Source organism: Strigops habroptila, chromosome 21 (genome assembly GCF_004027225.2).
Source record: "Strigops habroptila isolate Jane chromosome 21, bStrHab1.2.pri, whole genome shotgun sequence".
NCBI classification, from domain to species: domain Eukaryota; kingdom Metazoa; phylum Chordata; class Aves; order Psittaciformes; family Psittacidae; genus Strigops; species Strigops habroptila.
Window position 1 is genome coordinate 2,408,097 of NC_044297.2, and position 24,096 is coordinate 2,432,192.

Below are 24,096 nucleotides of genomic sequence, written 5' to 3' on the forward strand. Positions count from 1 at the left end.
AACGGGAGCGGCCCGAAACCCCGCCCCGAGCCCCCGGGGCCGCCCCCGGGGCCGCCCCAGCCGCGGGCGCAGCGCCGAGCACCCGGCGGCTGGAGATGGGGATGGATGGGGATCGCGGGGTGATCCCAAACACACCGACAGGCTGGATGGAGCAGCCCTGAGGAGTTGGGGGTGTTGGAGGAGAAGCTCCCCATGACCCGGCTTCAGTGTGTGCTTGAGCCCAGAACCCGCTGTGGATATTAGGGCTGGAGATGAGGATCAATTCCTCCCCCAGAGGGTGCTCAGGCATTGGAACAGGCTGCCCAGGGCAGGGCTGGAGTCACCGTCCCTGCAAGTGTTCACACCCCGTGTAGCCGAGGCCTCAGTGCCATGGGTTAGTGGTGGCCTTGGCAGTGCTGGGGAATGGTTGGACTCGATGATCTTAAAGCTCTTTTCCAACCTGGCTGATTCCATGATTCCATGATTCCCAGCCTCACAAGCCACCTGGCTGGAGCCCAGCCCATCTTTGAGCATGCTCCAGCCTTTTGGGGGAACCTGACCTCCTGGTGGCTCTCAATCTTCTGCACGAGATGGCTTTGGACATGATCAGCATCTCCATCCAAACTGTGCACCCTGCAGGTGACTGGGGACCACAAAGGGCTGTGAAATGGCCCTGTGAGCCCTGTCAGGGACAGCAGCATCTCAGGGGCTGTGTGTCCTCCTCCTCCTCCAAAAGCTCTGAGGATGAAGCAGGTTCCTGCTGATAGTCCTCCCAAAATCAGGGAGCTTTCCCCCGCTGCACTGTGATGTCCCTGAGCACTGCAGGCACACAGCAAGGTGCAGCACGCCGCGGGCTCTGGCAGTGCTTGTGCTCTCTGGATTAGTTTGCTGATCCTCCAAACACAACCTCCCCTCGTGCTCAGAGCCTCCCTGATCCCAGCTTTATCCAACAACAGCCCTGCCCCGCATTCGGGGCCCGGTTCACAGCGGTCTGCACAAAGGGAGCTCCGCAGCAGCAAGAAGCACAAAGCAGAGCTGTAAAACCACAACAGGAGGCATTTCACACCCCCAGGACCTTGCCAAGCCACAATCATCCCCTGCTGAAGCTTCTGGTATGTCCAACAGTCCCAGCAGTGCCTGGTGCTGCTGCAGATGTGACCAGCCCCTCTGCATTGCCCAACACAAGTTCCTCCTTGTTCAGTGTCTGCAGCCCTTGCTCAGGGTAACCTCAGCCCTGCTGCCAGCAGTTGATCTGATCCATCTGCCAGCACCTTTGGTGCTGTGCCCTGAGCACCCTGGGGCACCTCATAAGTACATAGTCCCCATCCCAGGAGCATATTGTGTGCCCCAAGCCAAGGGGCTCACTCTGCGTAGTCATCAGGCTCCTCTTGCTCCGTGTTTACGTGATCTCAGCAGGACACATCAGCCAAGCGGAGCTTCGTGTGCTCTCAGGAAGTGGAGGAAGAATGGGGCTATAATAAGAGCGGGTGGACAATGAGTGCTGGCAGTGTGCAGGGACAGCCTGGTACCCGTGGGACCGGTGCCATCACACACACACTCGCTCCTGGCCACCCTTCTGGGGCTCACCCATCCCTTCTGCAAGCGGTGAAGGTGTTTTCACAGGTCCCAGGGGACAGCCAGCCCTTCTGCAAGCCGGTCTCCCTTTGGGAGACCAACATCGCCACCTCGTGATGGATGGTGACCCTGGTGATGGCCAGCCCGGCTCTGCTTTCCACCAGGAGCCCCCACTGCTGGAGGAAAAGGAGAGGAGAGGCCCAGCACAGGCACTGGCACCAGTGGGGTCTGATGGGGCCAGCTCCTTGACCCAGGAGGACTCAAGTCCATCTCAGCCCCGAGCACTCGGTGATGCTCTCCCACCAACTCCGGTGCCAAACCCCAGCCTAAACTCAAAAAAGGCTGCCCCAAAGCACACAAGGGATGGCCAGACTTGTTCCTTAGCACTGTCTTTATTTGTACAGGTTAACACTAGGCATGGAGGACATCCAAACACTGCGACGAAAGGCCTGTTTGCCTGAGCCCACACACCAGACCTAATTCACATTGCTACACAGACCAGAAACAAATGGGAGACAAGACAAGGAACGCACAGAGCTTCAGTCTCCTGGGAGGGAGGGACAGGACTGGCTTGGCAAATGCATCTGCCACATGGGAGAATGAAGCCTTAAAGGCTTCCTGGAGCCCACAGGGATAGAGTAACCTATAACGTGGGGCTGAGTCCCTCCAGAGGCATCTTGGAGCGAGCAGGCTGGGAAGGAGGCTATACTTTAGACCTACCTAGGTGGCAAGATTGCAAGTTGAGGGCCTAGGCATTACCACTAGGAATAGCTCACATGTTTGGGGACCTCTTTAACAGAGAAGGAGGCCCAGGAGCCAGCTGCGTGTAACCCATTAGCTGCCAAGCATCTGCACCGCGAGGAAAGCCCTATCTCTGCCACACAGTGGGCAATGGGGTCGGGTGAGCACCGCACACACTGTGCTCCCACCACACAACCCCTCTTCACGCGCTCCTCTTCAGCCTCAGGGCATTGTCCAGGGCGACCAGCTGGCGCAAGAAACCCCGGTTGGGGATGATACCACGGTGGTCCTTGACCGTCTTTATGGCTTCTACAAGGGGCATGTGGTGGCGGATCATGAGGTAGGCGAGGACCAAGGTGGCCGACCTGCTCACCCCGACAGCACAGTGCACAAGGATCCTTCCTGGGGGTGAAACACAGGGGCTGTGTTGCAGCAGACCAAATATTCCCATTAAAAACTTACTAAGGACCCAACTATTTGCCATGGTGGATCCTGGAGCTCCAGACTTCTGGATGTGCAGCCTCTGGGGCTAGACGTAGGGCTCCAGTTATAACATGGCCGTGATGCACTGTGGTCCCCCTCTTGGAAGAGGGTATCAGTGTATCCTTATCTCCCAAAACAGACTGAGCCACAGCTCAGGACACAGGTTAGGACTGTGACCTGGGGTACCAGTGCTCACATCTAGCTTGTTCCCTCTTGGAGGAGGTGATCCAGTGCAGGAGACACCATCCCAGGCTAGAAACACCATTCTTTTCTATTGCTTAGCAATAGGATGTCGACCTAGCTTCCCACCTTCTTCCTATCCCTGCTCCCCACTTCTCTCCCAGCAATCTTTACCACCAACCTTCGTTCAGCGCTTGGTGGATGAAGTCAGCTGCAGGATAAAAGTAGGGGCTCATGTCGAAGGAAGGAGAGTCGTGGGCCTCGATGCCCAGGTAGCGGATGCCCGTGCCCTCGTAGTACTCAGCACCCCCCCTCCACTTGCTGTGTGAGGCGTTGAGGATGTGGGTGATGCGCAGGTGAGCCAGCTCACGCCGGTTGGCCGCTATATCTCTGCAGAGAACAAGAAACAGTGTGAAGAAGCATAGGTTTAGACCAGTTAACAGTTTCCAAGGGCAATATAAGGGCTGTCCTGGACCATATTTACGTCTGAGAAAGCTGGATGCAAAGGTAAATATGCCAGACTCTTGAATTTTAAGTCAATCTCAGTGTCTGACTCCACAGCGCTACCCCACCACAGCAGTACTCTGAACTCACACAGCCATACTTATATCCTTCCTCCTCCTTTGTCCCAATGTACCACACTCATCACATCCTCCTCTCCCTCTCATTTCTCAACCTCCCCCTCCCAGATTTCCGTATTTCACGACAATAGCCCTGAACCCCCACAGTTCTTGTCGCCCTTCCAATACATACTGATCGCCCAAGTAGAGTCCTGGCCAGACTTCATCAGCATGATTACAGGCTGTCTTTCCTGTGTACAGCAACCTTTCCAGCTCGAAGACGCTGAGGATGGGGTGGTTGTTGCGCTCTTCCCGCGAGCCCCGGCTCGGTGACCTGGTGCCATTCCTGGAGAACCTCGACAGGAAAGCCATTGGAGCTGCCGAGACCCACAAGGCATACCTGTGGGATCGTGAAGGCCGGAGAGTGGCCTGGAGGTTGCTTCTGCTGCTGCTGCCACCCACGGTCCTATCATGGAAGCAGTGGAGATGCCATTAAAACAGCTGGGGACCTCTCGCTCCATCCTTTCTGTAGAATTACTGGCCCAAAGCAGCTACTTCTCATCTTCCTGATGAGAGGTCTGCGTCAAGCCAGCTTCCCAGTGTGAGGCAGAGCATCATCTACACTCCCTTCCAAGAAGCAATACTGCTGGGGAGAAGTGTATGATGCCAGGGCTGGTGAGAGATGCCACAGAGGCAGCCAGATTGCTGAGTCTCCACAGGCTGCAGTTTTGCTCCAGCCCCATGAATTTGGGATGAGGCCACATTGGCAAGAGATGTTCTACACAAGACCACCTTCCTTCTGAGCTGGCTCTGGGGCTTTGCCTGCCAGCGGGACAATGCCAGCTCGAGAGCTGATGCTGCCAACCTGTGATCAGAAGCAATGAAAGGCAGCCAGGCCTGGGCAAGCCACCAGGATTAGGGAGGAAAAACCCCCAAACAGGTGGAGGATTCCATATGGCAGCACTCAGAGCCTGGCCAGGACCCAGACACCTACAGACCAGGCACAAAAGCCTGTGGGGAGGGAGAGGCAGGATTAACCCCTCCAAATACAGCAGTCCTGGTGCTGCATTTGAACATCTAGGCCTGGTTTGGGGTGGGAAGAGTTAATTCCAGGGGATGAGAATGCTCATTTTAGAGAGCAGATCCTCTAGGATGCAGCTCTGCTCTCAAACCTTTAGATCATGCTGATACTTGTCACACATCTGCAAGAAACCTTCCCTGGACAGCCTCATGGAGCAGGTAACAGCCCCTGCAGCCAGATGCTTCTCAGAGCTGCCTTTTGTTGCTTGTTTGCTGCTGCCCCACTGACAGAACCACGCACACATGAGACTACAATTCTCTGTCCCAAAATCACTGCATCGCACTCTGGAAGGTGTCCAAAGAGCATCCCACCACAGCCCCCAGCAGCAGCTCCGCACTGGCCAGTTGTCTCTGGGACTCAGGGAAGGAAACACTGTGACCTTGGGATGGATCAGAGCGTGTCTGTCTGCTCTGACATGTTGCCTAAGGCGCCGGCCAGCAGCCAAGGGTGCAGAAGGAAGGAGCCTCCAGCCATTCCTTGGCAACGTGCAGAGGAGGGAAACATTGCAAAGGCATGGGGGACCTCAGAGGGAGTGCAGAGAGCCTCATGGATGTCTCCTTCCATACCCCCTGTTCCAGGGTGGTAGTTCAAACCCTGTCTGGCACCCTGGGATGCTGCACAGGAGAGGTCAGCCCTGCCTGCACTGCCCATCGCTGGCACTGGGCACACCACTGAGCTCCCCCGGCTCTCACCCTGACACATCTCCCCTGCCCTGATGAATTTTGGGCTCCTTCATGCTGGGAATCGAGACTTGGCAAACCCTGTCTGGAAAAGGCATTCCAGCATGGCTGTGTGCCGGGGCCCTTAAACCTTGTGTGACCTTGGTTGCAGCACAAGCCACATGCCACCAGCCCCAGGGCAGCATTAAGAAACAAACAGCAGAAGGGTCTGAAAAAAGCAACTGACTCATAAGGCTGTAACTAGCCCGACAGCAGACCCTCTGAGTGCTACAGCTGGAAAACCAGCAATCCACACCTATCCTGGGATGTGGCTCTAGAAACCTCAGGCCCAAAGCTGTCTTCCAGCATCCCACCCCTAACACAGCATCGTGCCAGCACCCCCAAAGCGCTGCAGGGGAAGAGAGGCTGCCCCACACCCAAAACCTCCAGACAGACCCCAAAGCGCTCCCAGCACCCAAACCTCTCACAGATATCGGCTGTTCCCCCCCTTTTTAGGCAGGCGAGCACGGGGCTCGCTCCCTGCTCCCCGGAGCACGCTCATGGCTGGCTCCGGAGCCCCTCTGCCCGTCGTGCCATGCTGGGAGGGAGGGGAGGCACAGCCAGAGCCTGCTTGGATGCTCGGAGGAGGCAGCGCTGGCGGAGGCAGCCCCGCACACCCGGCAGGGACAGACAGACAGACACGCAGGAGGGAGGAGACGCCCACCCCGTTGCTCTACCTTTGCGAGGGCTGTGGCTTCCCGGCTCGGAGCGAGTGCCGTAGTCAGATCCAGTCGGCCATGTCTTCCCACTGCTGCCGCCGCCGCTGGAGAAAGGCTGATGTATGAACATCTATTTTAAGCCATGACATGTCCAGAGGCAGGTTTGTTTATATCATGCTGTGCATGGATGGGTGAGGGAGGAATGCGGGAGACGGGCAAGGCGTGCAGGCACACACACATAGAAGTGCCCACGACTGTGCAGACAAAACCAACAGCGACAATAACATGGCAAAATTCTCCTGCCAGCTTTTCTCTCACTCCTCCTCCAGCAAACCAGGAGCTTTCTCAGTTGCTCTGAGAGGGAGAGAAGAAAAAAGCCAGGAAAGTGGTGCTGATGCCACACTCACCCATACCTCAACATGCAGCCAACCCCAGAGGATGCTGCTTCATACTTACAGTTGACCTTGTCCTGTCCCCCCTTTGCTGGGGTCTATTTGGCAGAGCCAGGGCTTGGTGACAGCTTCATTCGCTAAGAGAATAAGCCTTAAAGGCAGGGAGTGTGGGGGGATGTATGTGGTGAGACGACAAACTATTTACAAATTGATGTCAAATTCAGGGAATACTTATTTTTTTATGGGGGGGAAAAAAAATAGAGGAAACTGGAAGATTGCAGCTTTTTGTTTTGACATTTTCTAAATGACACCATTCATTTCAGAAGTGCTGCAGTGTTTTTCAGTTAAGCGTTTTCCAGGCAGAATATGCTCCTTTTCCCTTTGAAGTGCTGGCTTTCGATGTAAAAGTTTGATTCAAATCAGCAAGTAGGAGTGTGGTGGGAAAAACCAACCCGAGGAAGAATCGAAACATGCTGTTCCAGGCCAAACACATCCTAAGAACTTTTATGGCATTCCCTCCCCTACTCCTAATGGATTAAAACCCAGGTTTTTTTCCTGAGTTTTCAGATGAACTTGTGTTTATCCCAGGATACAGAAGCTCCAAGGATGAACTCAGCATCACCAGATCCCCACCCTGTGCCACATGCACCACAGCATGTACACACAACATGGTTTAGCTGGGCTTTTTCAACATCCATCATGGACAGCACAGGTCCCATATGTGCAACCTCACCACCTTTCAGTGTATCACAGGCCTGGTTTCCCCCCCATCATGTATAGCTAAATGACAGGGTTATCAGGAGCTAAACTGGAGGTTAACAGCATATATGGTTTCAAAAAGACTTTGGACACACCTGGATTTCAGATCTCTCAGCTTTCCCCATGATGTTCTGGATACAGCTTTAGCCTTGGAAGTAGATAACGCCCCAGAAGCTGGAGGATATGCTCAGAAGGCATTTGGGATATGCCTTGCTCTTCGCTGCTTTCCCCAAGCAGTAACTGCTGGCTGCTGTGGAGCTGGGTGCCAGGGATGATGGACTTTGCCTGCTCCAATTCCTTTTCACCTGCAGAAGTATTCACCCAGTATTAACAAGTGCCAGAAGAGACCCACAAAGGCGCAGATCCGGGGGTCCCTGCCAGCTACCATCACCTGATCCTCAGGGAACAGAGGCTCCAGCTCCATCCATCCCAAATGCTCCTTAGTAAAGAGCTCTGCTGTGTGAACCCCCCCAGGGTGGCTGTGCCCATCAGCCACGTTGGGGCAGCAGATGGGACATGTCAGGTAGCTGCATTGCCAGCAGCTGCAGGCACAGAGGCAGAGCTAGGAGGTGCAGCCCCATGGGCTGGCCAGGAACAGCCTCCTCCTCTCCTGGTACGGCTTCCAAAAGCTCCTGCCCTCAAGAAATGCCACCCTGCTGCCACCTCCCTTTGTTCCCAGACAACTTCATCAGGGACTGTAGCGATAGGACAAGGGGTGATGGGTTTAAACTGAAACAAGGGAAGTTCAGGTTAGATATAAGGCAGAAGTTCTTTACTGTGAGGGTGCTGAGGTGCTGGCACAGAGTGCCCAGAGAAGTGATAAATGCTCCAGCCCCAGCAGTGTTCAAGGCCAGGTTGGACAGAGCCTTGGGCGACATGGTCTAGCGTGAGGTGCCCCTGCCCATGGCAGGGGGTTGGAACTGGATGATCTTAAGCTCCTTTCCAACCAAATCATTTTATGATTCTATAACTGAGCAGCAGTTGCTGATCCCACCCTTTGGCTCCTGTACACCACATGAGAAGCAGCACCCAGAAACCTGATTTATCCCCTTCCTTCGTGGTTTGCTCCAGTTCCTCCATGCCCGGACTCCCAGGGACACACAAGTGACAGAGAGGGGCAAACCTCAGCAGGTCCTGGGTGAGGGCTGGCCTCACTGAGCTAACAGTGTCACCGTATGTGATGCTGCCAGCTTGGGAAAAGCCTGTCCCTGTACCCTGAAAAGGGGTTTGATTCCACTTACCTGCAGAAAAGTTGAGCTTTTCGCTTGTGCCCCCTCCAAAAACCAGGGGTTGAGTGACCGAAAGGAAATGTGCACTCTCACACCCCTAACGTGGACAAGCACAACCCTCTCCCTCCCCTGCACCATGGAATTACATTCCCAGTAGTCCGTAAAATGTGCTTCTAAACAGAAGTGCCTACAACCCCCATCACAAAAGGTTACATCTGAATTTAAAACACCTACATGAAATAAAACGAGGTGGATAAATGTTTTGGCAGAGCATTGCCTGCAGGGAACTTACTGGTCATTTAAACAGAGGATTAGTAGTTGTTATGTTTTTATTCCAATAATAATGCTGGAATTGCTTTGTAAAGGAGCCAGAAGTCCCCAACAAAGCCAGTGACTGCTTCTTAGGTAATGAAATCTCAGATGCTTTGAAATGCCTGGGCAGCTGCATCAAGGAGAAGTGTCAGCAATCTATCCTTTTGTAAGGGTCTGTTAGACACAAACCAGACCTCTCTGCCTCACCTCCTGTCCTTGTTTCCCATGAACATCAGTAGGAGAGACTGAGTTGCTCCTTGCCCCCCAAGTAGGATTTATCAGCTGGGTACATTGCTTCTGAAGCTCCTGTCCTTAAAGGCAAGAGGCCACTCAGAGCACTGGAACTGGTCTGCAGGCTCGGCGGGGGCACAAACACCATTCAGGCTTTGTAGTGACTTTCCCATATGTGTTGCTCATTTTCCTCACCTCCTCTCAGCCACCCCCAGGTCAGAGTCCTGTCTCTCATCTCTTTTTGCCCTGAAGGGCCTTGAGAAGCAGACACCACTCTGAGAACCAATCACCAAAGCACAAGGAGAGAACTTAAAAGACAACCCTCAAATTCTCTCTCCTCCTGGCAGTGATTATCTCCAAGCTATTCCCTCTGGAAGCATCCAGCTGCAGGACAGGACACAAAGGTGTCCTGCATCCTCACTTCCCTGCAAGCTTTATCACTCCGTGATGCCTGGCCCTTGGCAGATAAAGACTATGTGGGAGCAGAGCTCCAGAGACACAGAGCTTCAGAGAGGTATGGTCTGGTTTCCCCAGTCCCGTGTACCTGCAGAGAGCACCTATAGGGCTGGATAGCTTAAGGCCAACACCAGTAGAGGTTTCCGTGTCCCTTGACTAGCAGACTTGCCTGCTTGCTGATATACGAGGCGGGGGATGCTGGCACAGGCAGCTGATATCCCTATGGCTCGGCTATTGTCAGGAACTGCTGTGCACAGCAGGCCTGCGGCAGCGAGGATGCAGCAGCTGTTTTCAGCTCAATTAGGGATGAAATCAGCTCCCAGCAGAATAAGCCGGGTACCCACCGCTTCCAGCTCTCCTCCTTCTTCCTAGGCTGAGCTTGGAGCAGGGAGGAATCAGGGCTGGGGTCCGCACGATGAGCTAAGATAAAGGGCTGCTTGGGAAAATTCAGCCATCCAGCCACTGGAGGCTGCTCTGGTTATATACATAAATCACTGCTATTCGCCTTGTCAGACAGGGAAAACTCAACACAAGGAAATAAAGGGCAGGGGTTAGAGAGTTTCAGAGCTGCTATTTCCCGGCTTTATACTCCCCCTGCATGCAAATTCACCACAGTCTTCACAGCTCTGTACTGAAGACCAGAGCTCAATCACTTCATGCATTAAATGCTGCATGTCCAAAAGCCACCTGGAAGGTACAGGAGCCAGACTTCATTATCCTCAATCATAAACAGAAAGAATATGTGTATTTCTTCCTACGTGTGCTATTTGATAGACCCACTGCAGAGGAGGGTGGCAGATGGAGGGAGTGCAGAGGGCACAGACGGCTGTAGCGTAACAAGGTAAAATTAAGCCTATTTTAAGCTCACAGGATAAGAGAAAATAAGAGTTGAGAAGAGTAGTGCAGGCTCCACAGCAGCATTATAGTTGCACACTGGAAAGAGTTTGAACAAATGTGATGTACCTGGCACTGAAACTGCCCAGGAGGGATTGCGTGCTCAGCTGAGGGGGCAATAACTCAGTAAATCCTCACGCACACCATGGCACAGGCTCTTCTCTAACTGTAGCAAGGATGAAGCATGGTAGACGTGGGGTCCACTGCAGGCTGCCTCAACATATAACACAGAGGATTGATCTGAGGTCACCTGGGCAGCCAGTGCAGGGTAGGACCAACTCTCCATCGAAAAAATGAAAAAATAAAGAGTAATCTTCACTCTCTATTTGCCTTCATTGAGGTGATGAATCAGGTTGGGTGGAGAAGTGATTCAGAGCAGCCCTGCGGAGAAGGACTTGGGGATGTTGGTCAATGAGAAACTGAACATGAACAGCCCAGAAAGCCAACCATATCCTGGGCTGCATCAAAAGCAGCATGATCAGCAGATCGAAGGAGGTGATCCTGCCCCTCTACTCTGCTCTCGTGAGACCCCACTTGCAGCACTGTGTGCAATTCTGGTGTCCTCAACATAAGAAGGACATGGAGCTGTTGGAGCGAGTCCAGAGGAGGCCACAAGAATGCTCAGGGGCTGGAGCAGCTCCCGTATGAAGACAGGCTGAGAACGTTGGGGCTGTTCAGCCTGGAGAAGAGAAGCTGCGTGGAGACCTCAGAGCAGCTTCCAGTGTCTGAAGGGGGCTACAAGGATGCTGGAGAGGGACTCTTCATTAGGGACTGTAGTGATAGGACAAGGGGTGATGTGTGCAAACTGAAACAGGGGAAGTTCAGGTTAGATATAAGGCAGAAGTTCTTCCCTGTGAGGGTGCTGAGGGCCTGGCACCGGTTGCCCAGAGAAGTGGTGAATGCTCCATCCCTGGCAATGCCCAAGGCCAGGTTGGACAGAACCTTGGGCAACATGGTCTAGTGTGAGACATCCCTGCCCATGGCAGGGGGTTTGAACTGGATGATCTTAAGGTCTTTTCCCAACTCAAACCATTCTATGGTTCTAAGATTTCTTTTGAGGCTCCATACGTGCTCTAGCAGGCTGGAAAGAAATGGCAAAACTCATAGTGACCAATGTGCCGGGGGGTCTCCCAGGACCATCCCATTCTTCCCAGCCTGTTTACCCTCAGCACCTCTGAGAGCTGTTGAGTCCTCTCCCAGCTCCCAAATAAATACCTACTTCCCTGTAAGAGATGTGATCGAAGGTAGTAAAGCCTTGGAAGGGAGAATGTGCGAGTAACACAACCCCTCTGTGCCCATTCCAGTAGCATCAGACAGAAAGTTAAAGCCTTGGCACTTGGCTGTACTGATTCACTGCTGGGGGGGGCCACCTGAGTTCTGGCAACGCTGAGATATTTTCCATTAAAAGAAAGAAAAAGGGGGGAAAGAAAAAGGAGGAGGAAATAACAGGCACCAGACTCATTGTCCAACAGCTGTAAAACCTGCAGAGCCTCAATTTGTGAGGAAGCAGCCCTTGTCCAGAGGGAGAAAGACAGCTGCCTGCTTTGTTCCCAACTTGTAGCATTTATGATTACTTAGTGGGCAGGCTCTGAATTGCTCGTGGAAGCATTTCGCCTGTCATCCACTGTCTTGTTAATGTCAGAAGCAGCCTGGGATGGATTTGAGTTGCTGCAGCGCAAGGAGGGGGGTGCAATCAAAGAAAAAAACACAGCTGAAAAAACACGAAGTTGCTGGCAAAATCTGCTGTGAGATCCTGATGCTTTCTGTCTAACTGTTCACTTGGGCTTGTCACATCTTGTCAGCAGAGCAGGCTGGGGCCCCGTCCAAACCTTCTTGAAGCTGGTGGGAGGTTTGCTGTTGATCTGATGCTCGTTGTGTTTCAGCACTGGGAAAGATGTCAAATGGAACCACCCACCCCCCTGGAAGGGAGCACTGCTGAGATATCCACTGTCCCCATTAGCTGGGAGTTTGAGCTACTCACACTTTGTAGAGGCTAAAACGAAGGTCACATCTATCTTGCAGATAGTGCTCTTCAAAACAGAGCAGATCACTGGTAACCAGCACCTCAAAGGCAGAGGGCTGGGAGCAGGGTGCCTGCTCTGTATCTAACCCCACATCTGCACACATCAGCTCACACCCCTGTGTGCAAAGCCCCATGCTCTCAGAGCTGAGTGCTGATCCGGCTGCGTGGCACCTCCGACTCCAGAAGCTCAGAATTGACTCTCGCAAATCCAAAACCCTTAGGGAAATCTGCTTTGGAGAAAAAAGGAATTATATCTACGTCAGGGTGGAAATTGGGGCCAAGTCCCTGGCAATTTCACACTGATTTCATTCAGGGAGGCTGGGACCTGTCTGTGGTTATTTCTTTTCTTGAATGTTCTTGGACCAAGAACTAATCACCATGAACATGGACACTCAGCAGCAGTGTCTTTCTGAGGCCTGTGGCTGCTGTTTAGCACAATGCATTTCTATTCACTGTGTCTATGGTACTAAGAACCCTGGCAGCCCAGCTATAATTTCTAAAGCAGCGAGAACAGCTTAGGAGCTCAAATATAAAGTCAGTGAGAGTTGGGTGCCTAATTCCTTTCAATCTTCTTTCTAATTCCTAGCCTTAGGGCTTTGAGGAAGTGGCTGGTTTGATTTGATGAAGGAAAAAGCCGCTCCATTAGCAGGTCTGATGTTTGAGAGGTTTCTTTCAGCCTGTGATGAATCCCAGCACCCTCCATCAGGCCACACTTGCTGCTAGATCCTATTTTCCCTTCAGTGACATTATGTCTTAAACAAGCTTTCACTGTAATAACATTTGCAGTAATGAAATCACCCGGCTGCACAGTCTTCTTTTAACAGCAAAAATATCTGAGTTGGCTACAAAGGGAGATTTAAATGTCACAGAGAATGTGCTGTATGTGTCCATCAGAAGATAAGGTTTCTCTTTGTCGATGAGCGGAGACCCAACGGTGACTGCTGGGCCTTCGGAGCACAAAGGCTCACCACGGCTCCTTGAATAGGGAATGAGGAGGCTTGGAGGGAGTGGGGAACAGGACAAGGGAAAGATGGCTAATATATAGAGCTTTTAAAATCCCATACTGGCTACAGAGCTCCTGAAGATATAACAATGGCAAGGCATTGCATTTGCAAATGAAATGAATCAAAATCAGCTTCTTTCCTTCTCAGTTCAGGGTTTGTTCTCTAAGAGCTGCTGGCTGCACAGGATTGGGAAGTGGGAGAGGAAAGGATCTCTGAACTGAGTCGGAATTATCCCAGCAATGAGGCTCTGGAAAGCTTGTAGGGGCCTTGGCACGTCAACAGTTAAAGGGATATTAACTTTAATATCCAAAGATCCAGAAGAGCAGCACGGCTTGAGCTCACATCCAGCCTTTCCAGCACTTCCTAACCCAGATGGCCAGCTGCCTTCTAGAGCTCTGCCAAGGGGGATGGATGTGCCTATAGAGCCCCTTCTGAGCACAGCACTCTGAGTTCCAGCAGGATACCTTAAACCACTCTCCTGCCTGGGCTATCTGCGAATGATCCAGCTCTGACCTCTGCACTGCTTACCCAAGGCAAGCAGGATGCCCCTGAGGTCAATGTCTCAGCACCAGCATGAAACCAGCCCGACTGAGACCAGAATCCACATGTGAACTTCAGATCTGCATAAGAACCTAAAGGTTCTTCATTATGAAATGAAGAATGTCAGCAGGGGAGGGGAAGGAAGGGAAATGACACCAGATCAACCCAAACCAACCCATTTGAGCTAACAAACTGCAACAAACTGTTTTGCAGTTTCTAAATGGCTCATTTTGTTAGAGGAAATGCAGGCACGTTGCCTCTGCCCACTACACAGAGATTCTGATTTTCCTTGCATGCACTCCGGTTATGTGGGACCTGATTTGCTTCAGCTGATTAGACCCCAAGCTGATGTTTCAAATGAAGTTGTCAGGAACAGGCCTCCTGAAAACCTGGCTGCTTGATTTCCTAGGATGGGAATTCTTTCTTGCTTATCCCCAGGAAAGCTCTCACTCGGTTGATTGATTTATTCCAATAAAAAGCTAAAAATTCCCAGTTCCATCAAAGTCAGTTGTAAAACTCTCAACATCTTAAAGGCAGGATTTTACCAGCACATTTAGCTGTGCCTCGGGGTTGTTGGGGTTTTCTTTCTTCTTTCTTTAATTATTCTATTTTCTTGAGGAACAGCTCTGTCAATGACTTGAAGGGTTACATTAGAAACCATTACATTTCACTGCTGGCTCTTAATGGTAACATGACTTGTACCTCCAGCTTGGCTTTCCATCTGCTACTAGCAGAGACAGTAATGTTACAGTCAACATGGAAAGTACTCCTGTTCCAAGGAGAGGATAGTAATAATGAAAGAAGGTAAACATATTAGAGCTGATGATTTAGCCTGAGAAAGGGCAGATCATAAGATCTGATATGCCCTAGAGCATGGCTATGAAAAGAATAACCTTTCCTCCGCAGGAATGCTTGGTGCAGTGGGAAGAGGGACCCATTTTCCACCTCTGTTTTTTTGCACAAATGTTAATTTTAGCAAAGGTAGTAAAGGTCATGAAGGACTAAAGATTGGGAGGTGGTAAAACACAAGCCTCCTCCTCCCTCCCCAAAGACCTGACAGTCTGAGCTGCTTTGCCTAATAGAAACAGGCAGCAAAGAACATTTTGGCTTTAATAATTCTAATTATTCCTCAGTATTGTGAAATAAATTAGAAATCCAAATTAAATCAGTGTCCCATGGCACGAGGAAATGTACAGTCACAGAATGCAGGTACCTAAAACTATCCTGAGTTCTGTCTTGCACAGACAAGACAGAAAATAATAGAGAATATGCTCAGAAACAGGAGAGAAGATTGAAGCATAAACTTCTGCACAGTGACTGCTGCAAAGTCATGCAGCCCTGAGCCTCCTTCACATGACTCCCATGCCAAAGCTTTCCTTAACTTCCCTGTAACCGATGAGGATGTTTCCCAGTCTCCTACCCTGCCTTCCTCCTGAGGGATATGCAGCTGGGATTCCTTGACCTGGAAGTTACAGCAGCAATCAGTCCCTCGGGAACAGAGCTCCTTTGGAGCTGGGAAATGCCAAGGGATCAGACACATAACAGGCTGTGAAATCCACACAGATTTGATGCAGCCTCAGGGGTGTCTGTGGGGCTTCCCTGGAGACACTGCCCCGTGGGAAGGATCTGGCTGTAAGCAGGGAAGAAACTCACTTCTATTGACAGTAAGGAAGCAGTAAATCCCCAGCCTTTGTCATAAGGCCCAGCTTTACCCCTGGGCACAGCATTCAAACATCCAGAAGTCTTTAGCAGTTGTTCCCGAAGTAAGGGAGCAGGAAGACAACTCACACAGCCCCATATGAGAGCTAAGGACCCAAGATAGACTTTCTCATAGAGGCAGCTATTTATCAGTATCGTCATCCATCATGCTGAAGGATGAAAGGCCAAATAAATGACCCTGCTACTGGCCACTGTTATTCCAGTGCTGCACAGAGGAAGAAGGTAAATACCTTGGAAGAACTTGGCTGAGCCTGGGAGGCCAGAGCCTGCCTTGCATAAAGCACTGGCACTAACAGAATATGACAGCAGGTAAAGAAGCGTGGCCAGGCGATGGGAGTCACTCCTGTGCAGTGGCTCTTGGTTGCTTTATGCTGCCCAGAGTAGAAGGTGGAATGAAGCTTCTCCTCCAAATCCTCAATGTGTTTCTCACCACCAGCAGTGCTAACCTGGCTTCATTGGGCTGTTATCTCCCTGCACAGGCCTGGGAGAGCTGTTGCTTGAGCAAAAGCCATTCCTCTCTATTGTTCTCAGTGGAATAGCAATGCAGAATTAGTGGCATCTGTTTGACTGTGGTCATCCCTGTTGTGCCAAGGAGTACTTTTACCTACTGCTGGTCCAGCCCTCCTTTCACAGCCAGTCCTGGAGCTATGGCAGAAACCCAGCAAGCAGCCATCAGTGCAGGACCTGCCTTTATCTTCTCCATGCACCTGGCAGGCATTCATGGCAATCTTCTCACAGCTGAGGTTGATGGTGCTTTGGAAAGGGAGGAGCCACCTGTAGTAGGTGTTCAATTGAATGCCCAGGGGAAAGAAGGATAACAGCAAGTGCTGCCGTCCCCATCATTAAAATACAGAGTGTGACATAGAGACACTAAAGACAAAATCCACAAAGATTATTTGCAAGGTCCCTAAGTCTCACTAGATGACTCACAAAGGGGAACTATCTCACTCCTGAGTCAGTGCCTGAAGGACCCCTGCTCTGTTCAATTGCCTTTCCTACATATGCACAAATAGCTGCCCGGAGCTGTGTTGACTGCACTCTGTTAGATGGTCCCTGTGTGCTTTGGGCAGCAGCAGTCAAGCATCTCAAAATCCGTCTATCTTCATGTCTCTTGCTCTCGGTGATTTACAGTGTCACATGGAAGCTCAAGACAGAGCAAGAAATTAAAGCAGATTTCCCAATGTGACCCCTTCTTTGAATCCCTCCTCACCTCACCAGTGGGTTTATGCAAACTCACAGGGATAAGGCTCAGTCTGTGTGGCACTGCATATAGGTAGCCAAGGGAGAACAGAAAGGAAATATTTCTGTATTACAGGTAGGGAACTGAGGCAGGAAGAAATCAGCTGAATTTGGACCATTTGTGTAAGAAGCTTGACTCAATTCAGGAAGAGAGTCTGTGCCTAAGCATCCTCATCAGTCACCTGGACTCCGGCAAGCGCGTGCCGTGGCAGCACAGGCCAGCATCTCAGTGCCATCCTCTGCTCTCTGACACAAGGTTTAAGATCTGCAGCTCTGCATTGTGCAGTCCCTTTCTTGGCTTTGCTGCCATCACACACTGAGAGATGAGCCTGGGGACCCAACTCCTTCTGTTCACTTCAAGATCACTTTGCTGAGCAAATGGAAGCAAGGGGCAGGCAGAGCTGGTGTGCCTCCCAGGCAAGGCTGGGCTCTTTTGGGTTGACTCTTTTGTTCTTTTCCCTCACTGCTTCTGCTGGCTTTGGTCATCCTTCTTCATAAGTTTCCCAAAAGCGACAAGGGCAATTTATTATGTATGTACAAGGCCTTGGGAATCTCCTGGAGACATATCATGCTTGCTATTATCCTCCTCACATGAGGAGCCGTTGTTCTTGTCAAGCTCGCTTGCCTCCTCCCTTGCAAAGAGAAGAAAGGATGCTGGGGATGTTTCATTAATCATTTTTACGCCGAGAGCTGCAGCTCCTGTCTGCATTCTGATCACTTCTGATCTCTGCCACCATTTTTCATGGCAGCACTTATGAGGATTGGTTTATGCTGCTGGTTCGAGGTGCGTTAATGACCAACCATTCAGTGTCCAGAGCAAAGCCTTAAATTTAATGTACACTCCAGTGGGGAAAATCTATTACAACTATACATCTTCTTTCTTGCTATTCTTCTTCAAGGAAGGTGCCAGAGTTGCAAAGAGTGGGGGAAGTGAGGGGGAAAGGATGGAAGAAGGACTTTGGTTTATGGTGAGAAGGAGGGAGAAGCAAGCAGAGGTTTCTGCACTTGAGCTAGGGCTCGGAGCTGTGCTGGTCGAAAACTGGAAGATCCAGCCAAGGAACAGCCAAGTTGGAAGGGAGAATATTGCCAAAACATAATGATTTCAACTGATGGGAGCTCAGCATGTCCTAATTTCTGGTCCATGAGATAAAGCTGCTCCTGACAGTGCGCCAGGGTCTCTGAGGCTTATCTCTGCCAGGCTGCTATTCTTGTGTGTTGGGACGTTACCAAGTACAGAGCACTTCCATCACAGTCACAGCCTCTTCACGCACATCTCCCAGTGTTACAGAGCCACTCTGCAAGGTTACACAAGGCTGAGGCTGAATTAGCTTGGTCCAGCTCAGTTGATTTCCTCACCTCCCAGGGCATTCCTAGTTTCTAAGCACTGCGCTTACGAGTCCAATAGGTGATTATTAATAATGACAAAACCACCCAACTTCTTCTGCCACCTGAGCTCCGAGTCCTTCAGAAAGGACCAAGCAGCATTCTCCCATTCGCTCTCCAGAGGATGGTGAAAATGTGCTGTATCTAAAAATAGCACTAGAACTGGACCTTGAATAAGTCCCTTCCTTTTGCTGTGCCTCTGGACTCCTCCCAGCTACTGCCTATCTTGTGTGCTAATTTTGTGCTGGCTCTCTCTGCAACATAACGTCAGAGCCTGGTCCAGGCATCTGGGATCAATGCTGCTTCCTTAATGTGCACTTACTGGCACCTCTGTCCATGGAGAATTAATCTCAAATGTAATCTTGTCTTTTTACACAAGGGTCAGAAACCAGCTCCCACTCTGTGTGCATGACTGAATACACACTCCGTTGTAATTCAGACACTTTGACATCTCATTTCAATACAAAAAGCTTAAAACATAGCAGCAAGAGATTGGAACAGACCTTCTGAACCACCAAGTTCAACTGTTGGAGGTACAATCTCATTCATACCCTACCTGATTTTCAATTAATACTGTTCGGCTTCCTCTCCTACTGCCCTTACTCCAGGATCAGTCTTTCCAATGTGGCATAAGTTTACTCACAGTGAGGTTGCTCTTATGCTAGCAGTGTCCTCTAGCTTAAATAGCAACTTCAGTTGCGAACATTAACAATAACAGTAGTTAATTACAAGCCTAAAGGGGCTGTTGCTGGGCCCAGAAATAACCTTGCTAAGCTCAATGTATTCAAGCTGCAGGACAGTAATAAATAACATCTCAGGTTTACTAGCAATAGAATGGCTTGTCCCAGTGAGAGATTCCAGGGGGGAGGAGAGATGCTGCAAGGAGAGGAAAGTGGAGAGGCAGGCTCCTAGGGCACTGCTCAGTGCAGGTGCTATTGGACAAAGGAAAACACAAGGAGGAAAGTAAAGGAGCCTTATTCCCCTGTGTGGAGCAATTCACAGAGAGCTGCTTGGTCCCCTGGGAGAAAGACGTTCCTCTGCCTTTCGGGCTGGACCTACATCAAACTCGTTCATGTCAATAGGAGGGAAATTGAACTGAGCTTTGTTGTAGCCCTAATGAATCCTTTGCTGGTTACAGTAAATTTATTCTTTTGATTTCCCTTTTTCCCCCCATCTTGTTTCATGTGGACCTTTCCCCCTCCCTCCCCTTTTATTTAATGTTCCTTTTCTGGCAGCTTCATCTTTTCATTTCTCTCCAATTTAAAACACAGTTAAAAAGCTGTGGTTGATTCCAATTAAATACCCCCTTTGGGATTACTAAAACACACACACTCACACAGACCCCCTCTTTGATTGTTTCCATGGCAATGTATTTAAATATCTCATTCACTGTGTCCAAGTGAGGAGCTGAAGGATTTGGAGAAGCTCTTTTCTTCCTCTGCTCCCTCACCTCCCTCCTCCCCCAAATTACTCATGCTATAGGTGTAACTGGTGGGATACACATATTGCACTCACCAAGCTTTGGCTAGAATGCAGAATATATCTGGAATATGGCTACATACTCCTGGAATTCCAGAGGAGGAGGAGAATTAAGCCAGTATGTCTTACAATAACACAGAGCTACTGGAATTACTTAGGAATGGTGGGAATGATGGGGAAGTACTGTCTAGGACAGTTCAAATTCTGCCATTCACCATAACAGTGTATTTACAAAGGAATTGTGCTGGGAATTGTAGGGCTGTTGGCAAGGAGGTGGTTGAGGAAGAAGTGGCAAGGGGCTGGTCTCGGATGATGATGCTGTTAACACGGAAGTCCTGATTCTGCCCTTGCTTCCTTGTGTATGCCAGATTCCCACTAAAACCAGTGAGAATCTATAAGAGACAACTGGGCCTTCAAACATAGATTTGGGGAGGTAAAGGAAGCTTCCCTGTCCTTTTCAGCAGCGAGGTCTTAGAGGTGAATGCAGACCCTTAATGGGAACAGTAACCCAGCCACTGGAAGGGCTCAGTCTGTGCTGGGTTTTCCGGCACAGTCTCAGCAATTGCTAGAAGAGCTGATTCAGAAATGCCCATCAGTGCCAGAAGTTCACTCTTTCTCTGCCCACAGAGTTCTTACAGAACACAAAACTACAGTGACTTTTCAGCCTGATATTTTCCCAGTGGCTTGTCTCGTATTCCCATAGGAAGTGCTTGCATTGTCCTTTCCTGCATTGGCTCAATCTGTGCTGTGTGTGCACGCAGCTTGCTCTGTCCTCCTCCAGTGCAAGTAACCCAAGGACTTCAATTTGTACGCAGGGCTAAGCCAGGATCTCAATGTTCATTCCCCACAGAGAAGTTCCCCTGTGAATGTCAGCTTCTTTCACATGGTCCTGGAGAGGCTGGACAGGCTGTAGCTGGTAGTTTTGGCTATTCAGCTTCTTCAGGATGGAAAGGAAAGCTCAGACCTCCCTGTGGCTGTAAGCAGACCCATGTACTCCTGAGGTGGCTGCAGTCACATGTGAGTTTGTGTAGAGGCATATTGATGTGTATAATAATGTGTGTCTATGTTAGTACGTGTATCTGGTGGCAGTGCCATGCACTTAGGGCCACAGGGACACATCTGCTCCAGCACTGCAAGGTGAAGAGAGAGGTAACACCATGTCTTACAGGCAGCCAAGTGTGTTCATAGCTGTGGCTTGCACATGTCACAGCTCCACGCACACGTGTGTTGTGCTGGATCTGCAGTTTGCCTGTGGCCCTGGGCATGAGCAATCTATAAACCCACTTCAAACACAGACGCAAGCAGGCTGGGAGGAAACTGCAGCACCTGCTGTGCCCTTGACATTTCCCCTTTCCTTCTCTGCTGAAGAAGCCGACTCCAGTGTGAACTGGCTGCTTTGCAGCTCTTAAACATTAGCTGTACTTTAACAAAGGTGGTATTTTATCATTAGGTGTTCTGTCTTCAAGGAGGCAAAAAGCCCAAAAGCAAAAGTGCATGACTCAAATCATCATTGCAGTAATGAGTGGAGGACTCCTACAAGGCAATCATTTTACCTGCTGTTCTTTTCCTTTTCTGTTGCTTTGTGTTCACTCACTTCTTCCCTGCAAGAAACGCAGCTTCTGGCTGAGCTTTCCACACCCACACAACTGGCCAAATTCAAGGTATGAAGGTTTATAATGCAGAGAGGCAGGTTTGTGTGTGGCCAATATGAGTGTTCCCAATTGCATACGCGGCCTCTGTCTGTCGCTTATAAACTGGTTTTCTTTGGGAAACAAATAGCAGATGTAGACATGTGGTTTTCTTTTCAGAGGGAAAATATCTGACCCCTTTGAGTTTGCTCATGCAGCTCCAGGCCTGTGTGTCTTAATCTGTGAGGTTACAACATAGCATGGGCTCCAGGGCTGCCTCCCAAGAGCAGGGAAGGGAATAATGAACTTAGCGGATGCGTGGTCTGCTTGTTAAAAGAGCTCAGTATCCAACATGAGTGACCTGGTCTCATACTTTCATTCCTTAATAGAAGCATAACAGCTCTGGAGCTCTTTGCCTCCTGGGCTCTTTCCAAATCCCGCTGAAGCCAATGCACCAGAGCCCAGGACTTCTCCGAGCTGCTGCTGATTTAACACAGATCCCAGCTGCAGTTTTCATTTTGCCTTGTACTTCTTGTCCTGGAAGCAAGAACAACTTTCAAACACATCTGGAAAGACTCCCTAGAGGTTAGAGTTTTGCAGACCTCCTGGTTCATTTTTTTGGGGGTGGTGGGGGTGGTGTAGTAATGTTGCCTGGTTTTGCTGTTTTATCATGGGGCTGAGCTCTGATTTATTCTTACAGTTTTAGCTGCTGAATCATGGCAAGAGCATGACAATTTCTATTTTTCTTAAAAGAGCAGAGGGGGAATGACAAAAGCTTGAAAACATGAAGCAAGAACAACTTTCAGACTCAGAAATGGGAAGATGAAGATTCCACATTTATTATAGTGTTGTTAAACTTCTGGCTTTTTAAAAGAGATCAACATGTTTCTGGATGATCCTCACAATTTCTCAATGCTGGGTAGAGACCATAGAGACTTGTGAAATAGTTCACCTTTGTAAATATTTTATTCCTATAATTAAACCCCATGTGATTCAAGCAATGGTGGAGCATTGCTAAATGGCCATGTTGGAAACTACTAGGTCAGAAAACAGAACTTCAATGTGCATTAGCTGACTATGAGAGGTGAGGTGCTGGTGGGAGAATGAAGACTGGTGGTTCAGCACAAATCTACTCAGGGAGCTCTGCAGAGACAGACATTCCGTGCAACTTCCCCTTTTACCTGTTTGATTCCATTGCTGGGCTGTCATTTCGTCTCTAACAAATGAAACCCCTCTGTGGAGTCAATAGTAATTATAGGAATTTATCACAATTGCCAATCAAGGTGTGTTGGAAAGACTCATCTTTCCTGTTTAAATGAGCTCTCCCTTCACCCAGACCACAAGTTGCCTTTAGGAAATCAATTGCAGGAAAATGAAAGCCTTCATGATGTTACATGACCTCATCAGCTGTCCTGCAGCTTAACTCCTCACATACTGGAGTGGCCTCATATAGCTCTTTTCTGGAGTACAAGGGGACTACAGCCCTCCACACAAAGCCTGGAATAATTCTTTGTGCTTCTGAATGCAGCGAGGATATCAAAATGCAGGCTCACCTTGGCCACTAGTGTAAATGAGTGTGAGAAGAGAAGGCTCTGGCCACATTTACACCTTGCTTTGCTGCTCCAAACCATGCTGGCACAAATTCTGCCCTTGACTGGGCTGATAGAGCTACTCTTTTAAATGGAGACAGAACTGACACACCTCAAGGCAAAATTCAGCTGTGCATGCAGATGCAAATGCTTCCTCCTAGATGATTAATGCACATTTCTAAGGACTTTATTCTCTGCTGATAATGCTGCCGTGAGCTGATATATATCAGCTGGAGATGTGGCTCTGTAGGAGAGTGAAGGTAAGCAATTCAAACACATAAAGGGTTGATTTCATTCTGCTGATAAAAGTCTACGTTCTTGTCTCACCCAGAGTTATTCTGCCACCCACATATTCCTATTCCTAGGTTTTGGCCAAGTACATATGTCAGGGATTATATGAACCACAGACTGATACACTTGGGAAATTAAATTAGATCATAAAAGTGCCGAGAGATTGCTGACTCCTTCCCTTGACCTCGCTGTGCATTGGGAAACAAGTTATTGCTCAAGTTTTACATCTGAATGTGCCCCTTTGTCTGAAGAAGTATCCTGGCTTGTGCAGATGTGCAGAGAGACCAGGACAACCCGCAGGGTAACATCGGAAGAAACCAACAGGGCCACATCAAATCATTCCATGATTCTGTTTTATATTTCCATCTTGGATGAGTATCTGTTGCAACCAGCAGCATTTTTTCCTACTGATTTCACTGGCTTTCAATAAGATCTGCTGTATTTAAAGGATTTTAAGTATCTAACATTGATTTCAATGGCTACTAGGCACCTAAACGAATGTTAAACTTCTAGGCTTCAGTAATTTTTACATTGGCACAGCCTGTTAACTTTCAGTAGGGCTATTCCTCTTACACATCACAGTGGGTAAACTAAGATGAGTCATTACAGTTTACCTGCAAGGCCTGGAAAGGCTTATTCTGTGGTCTAAGATACCAGCTGGGGGATACCAACATGCCCTGGCACAGCACCTCCACTTCCTTGTCCTGTTCCCTGCTGTTGCCGCCAGCACCGCTCCTGCACAGTCCTTGTGCTCCCGTGTTTACTGACTGGCTTTTGTCTGATTCTGACACCTCTCCTGGAAAAGGAGTTATTAATTAATAGAACTTCTCATTTTACAGGAGCTACATAAGCAAATTCCCTCCCCCACATCTTCACGTTTTCAGAGCGCAGTTTATCCTTCCAAGGTAACCAAGTGACATCTGCTTAAAAACCATAGAGATGCCTGGCAGC

General features: G+C 49.7%; 1 protein-coding gene across 2 annotated transcripts; it reads right to left on the minus strand.

The window, feature by feature from the left end:
- Nucleotides 1-1,927: 1,927 nt before the first annotated feature.
- Nucleotides 1,928-6,532, minus strand: DUSP26 (dual specificity phosphatase 26). Of its 2 annotated transcripts, none has more exons than XM_030509836.1 (5): nucleotides 6,434-6,532; nucleotides 5,996-6,092; nucleotides 3,712-3,984; nucleotides 3,140-3,348; nucleotides 1,928-2,697 (listed from the first exon to the last, which is right to left on the minus strand). In XM_030509836.1, the coding sequence occupies exons 3-5, from the start codon at nucleotides 3,888-3,890 to the stop codon at nucleotides 2,498-2,500; spliced, it is 588 nt and encodes a 195-aa protein (XP_030365696.1). In that variant the 5' UTR covers nucleotides 3,891-3,984; nucleotides 5,996-6,092; nucleotides 6,434-6,532; the 3' UTR covers nucleotides 1,928-2,497. The 2 variants fall into 2 exon arrangements, with proteins under 2 accessions (XP_030365696.1, XP_030365695.1); XM_030509835.1 differs by having other exon boundaries at nucleotides 5,996-6,331; nucleotides 6,434-6,525.
- Nucleotides 6,533-24,096: the final 17,564 nt, after the last annotated feature.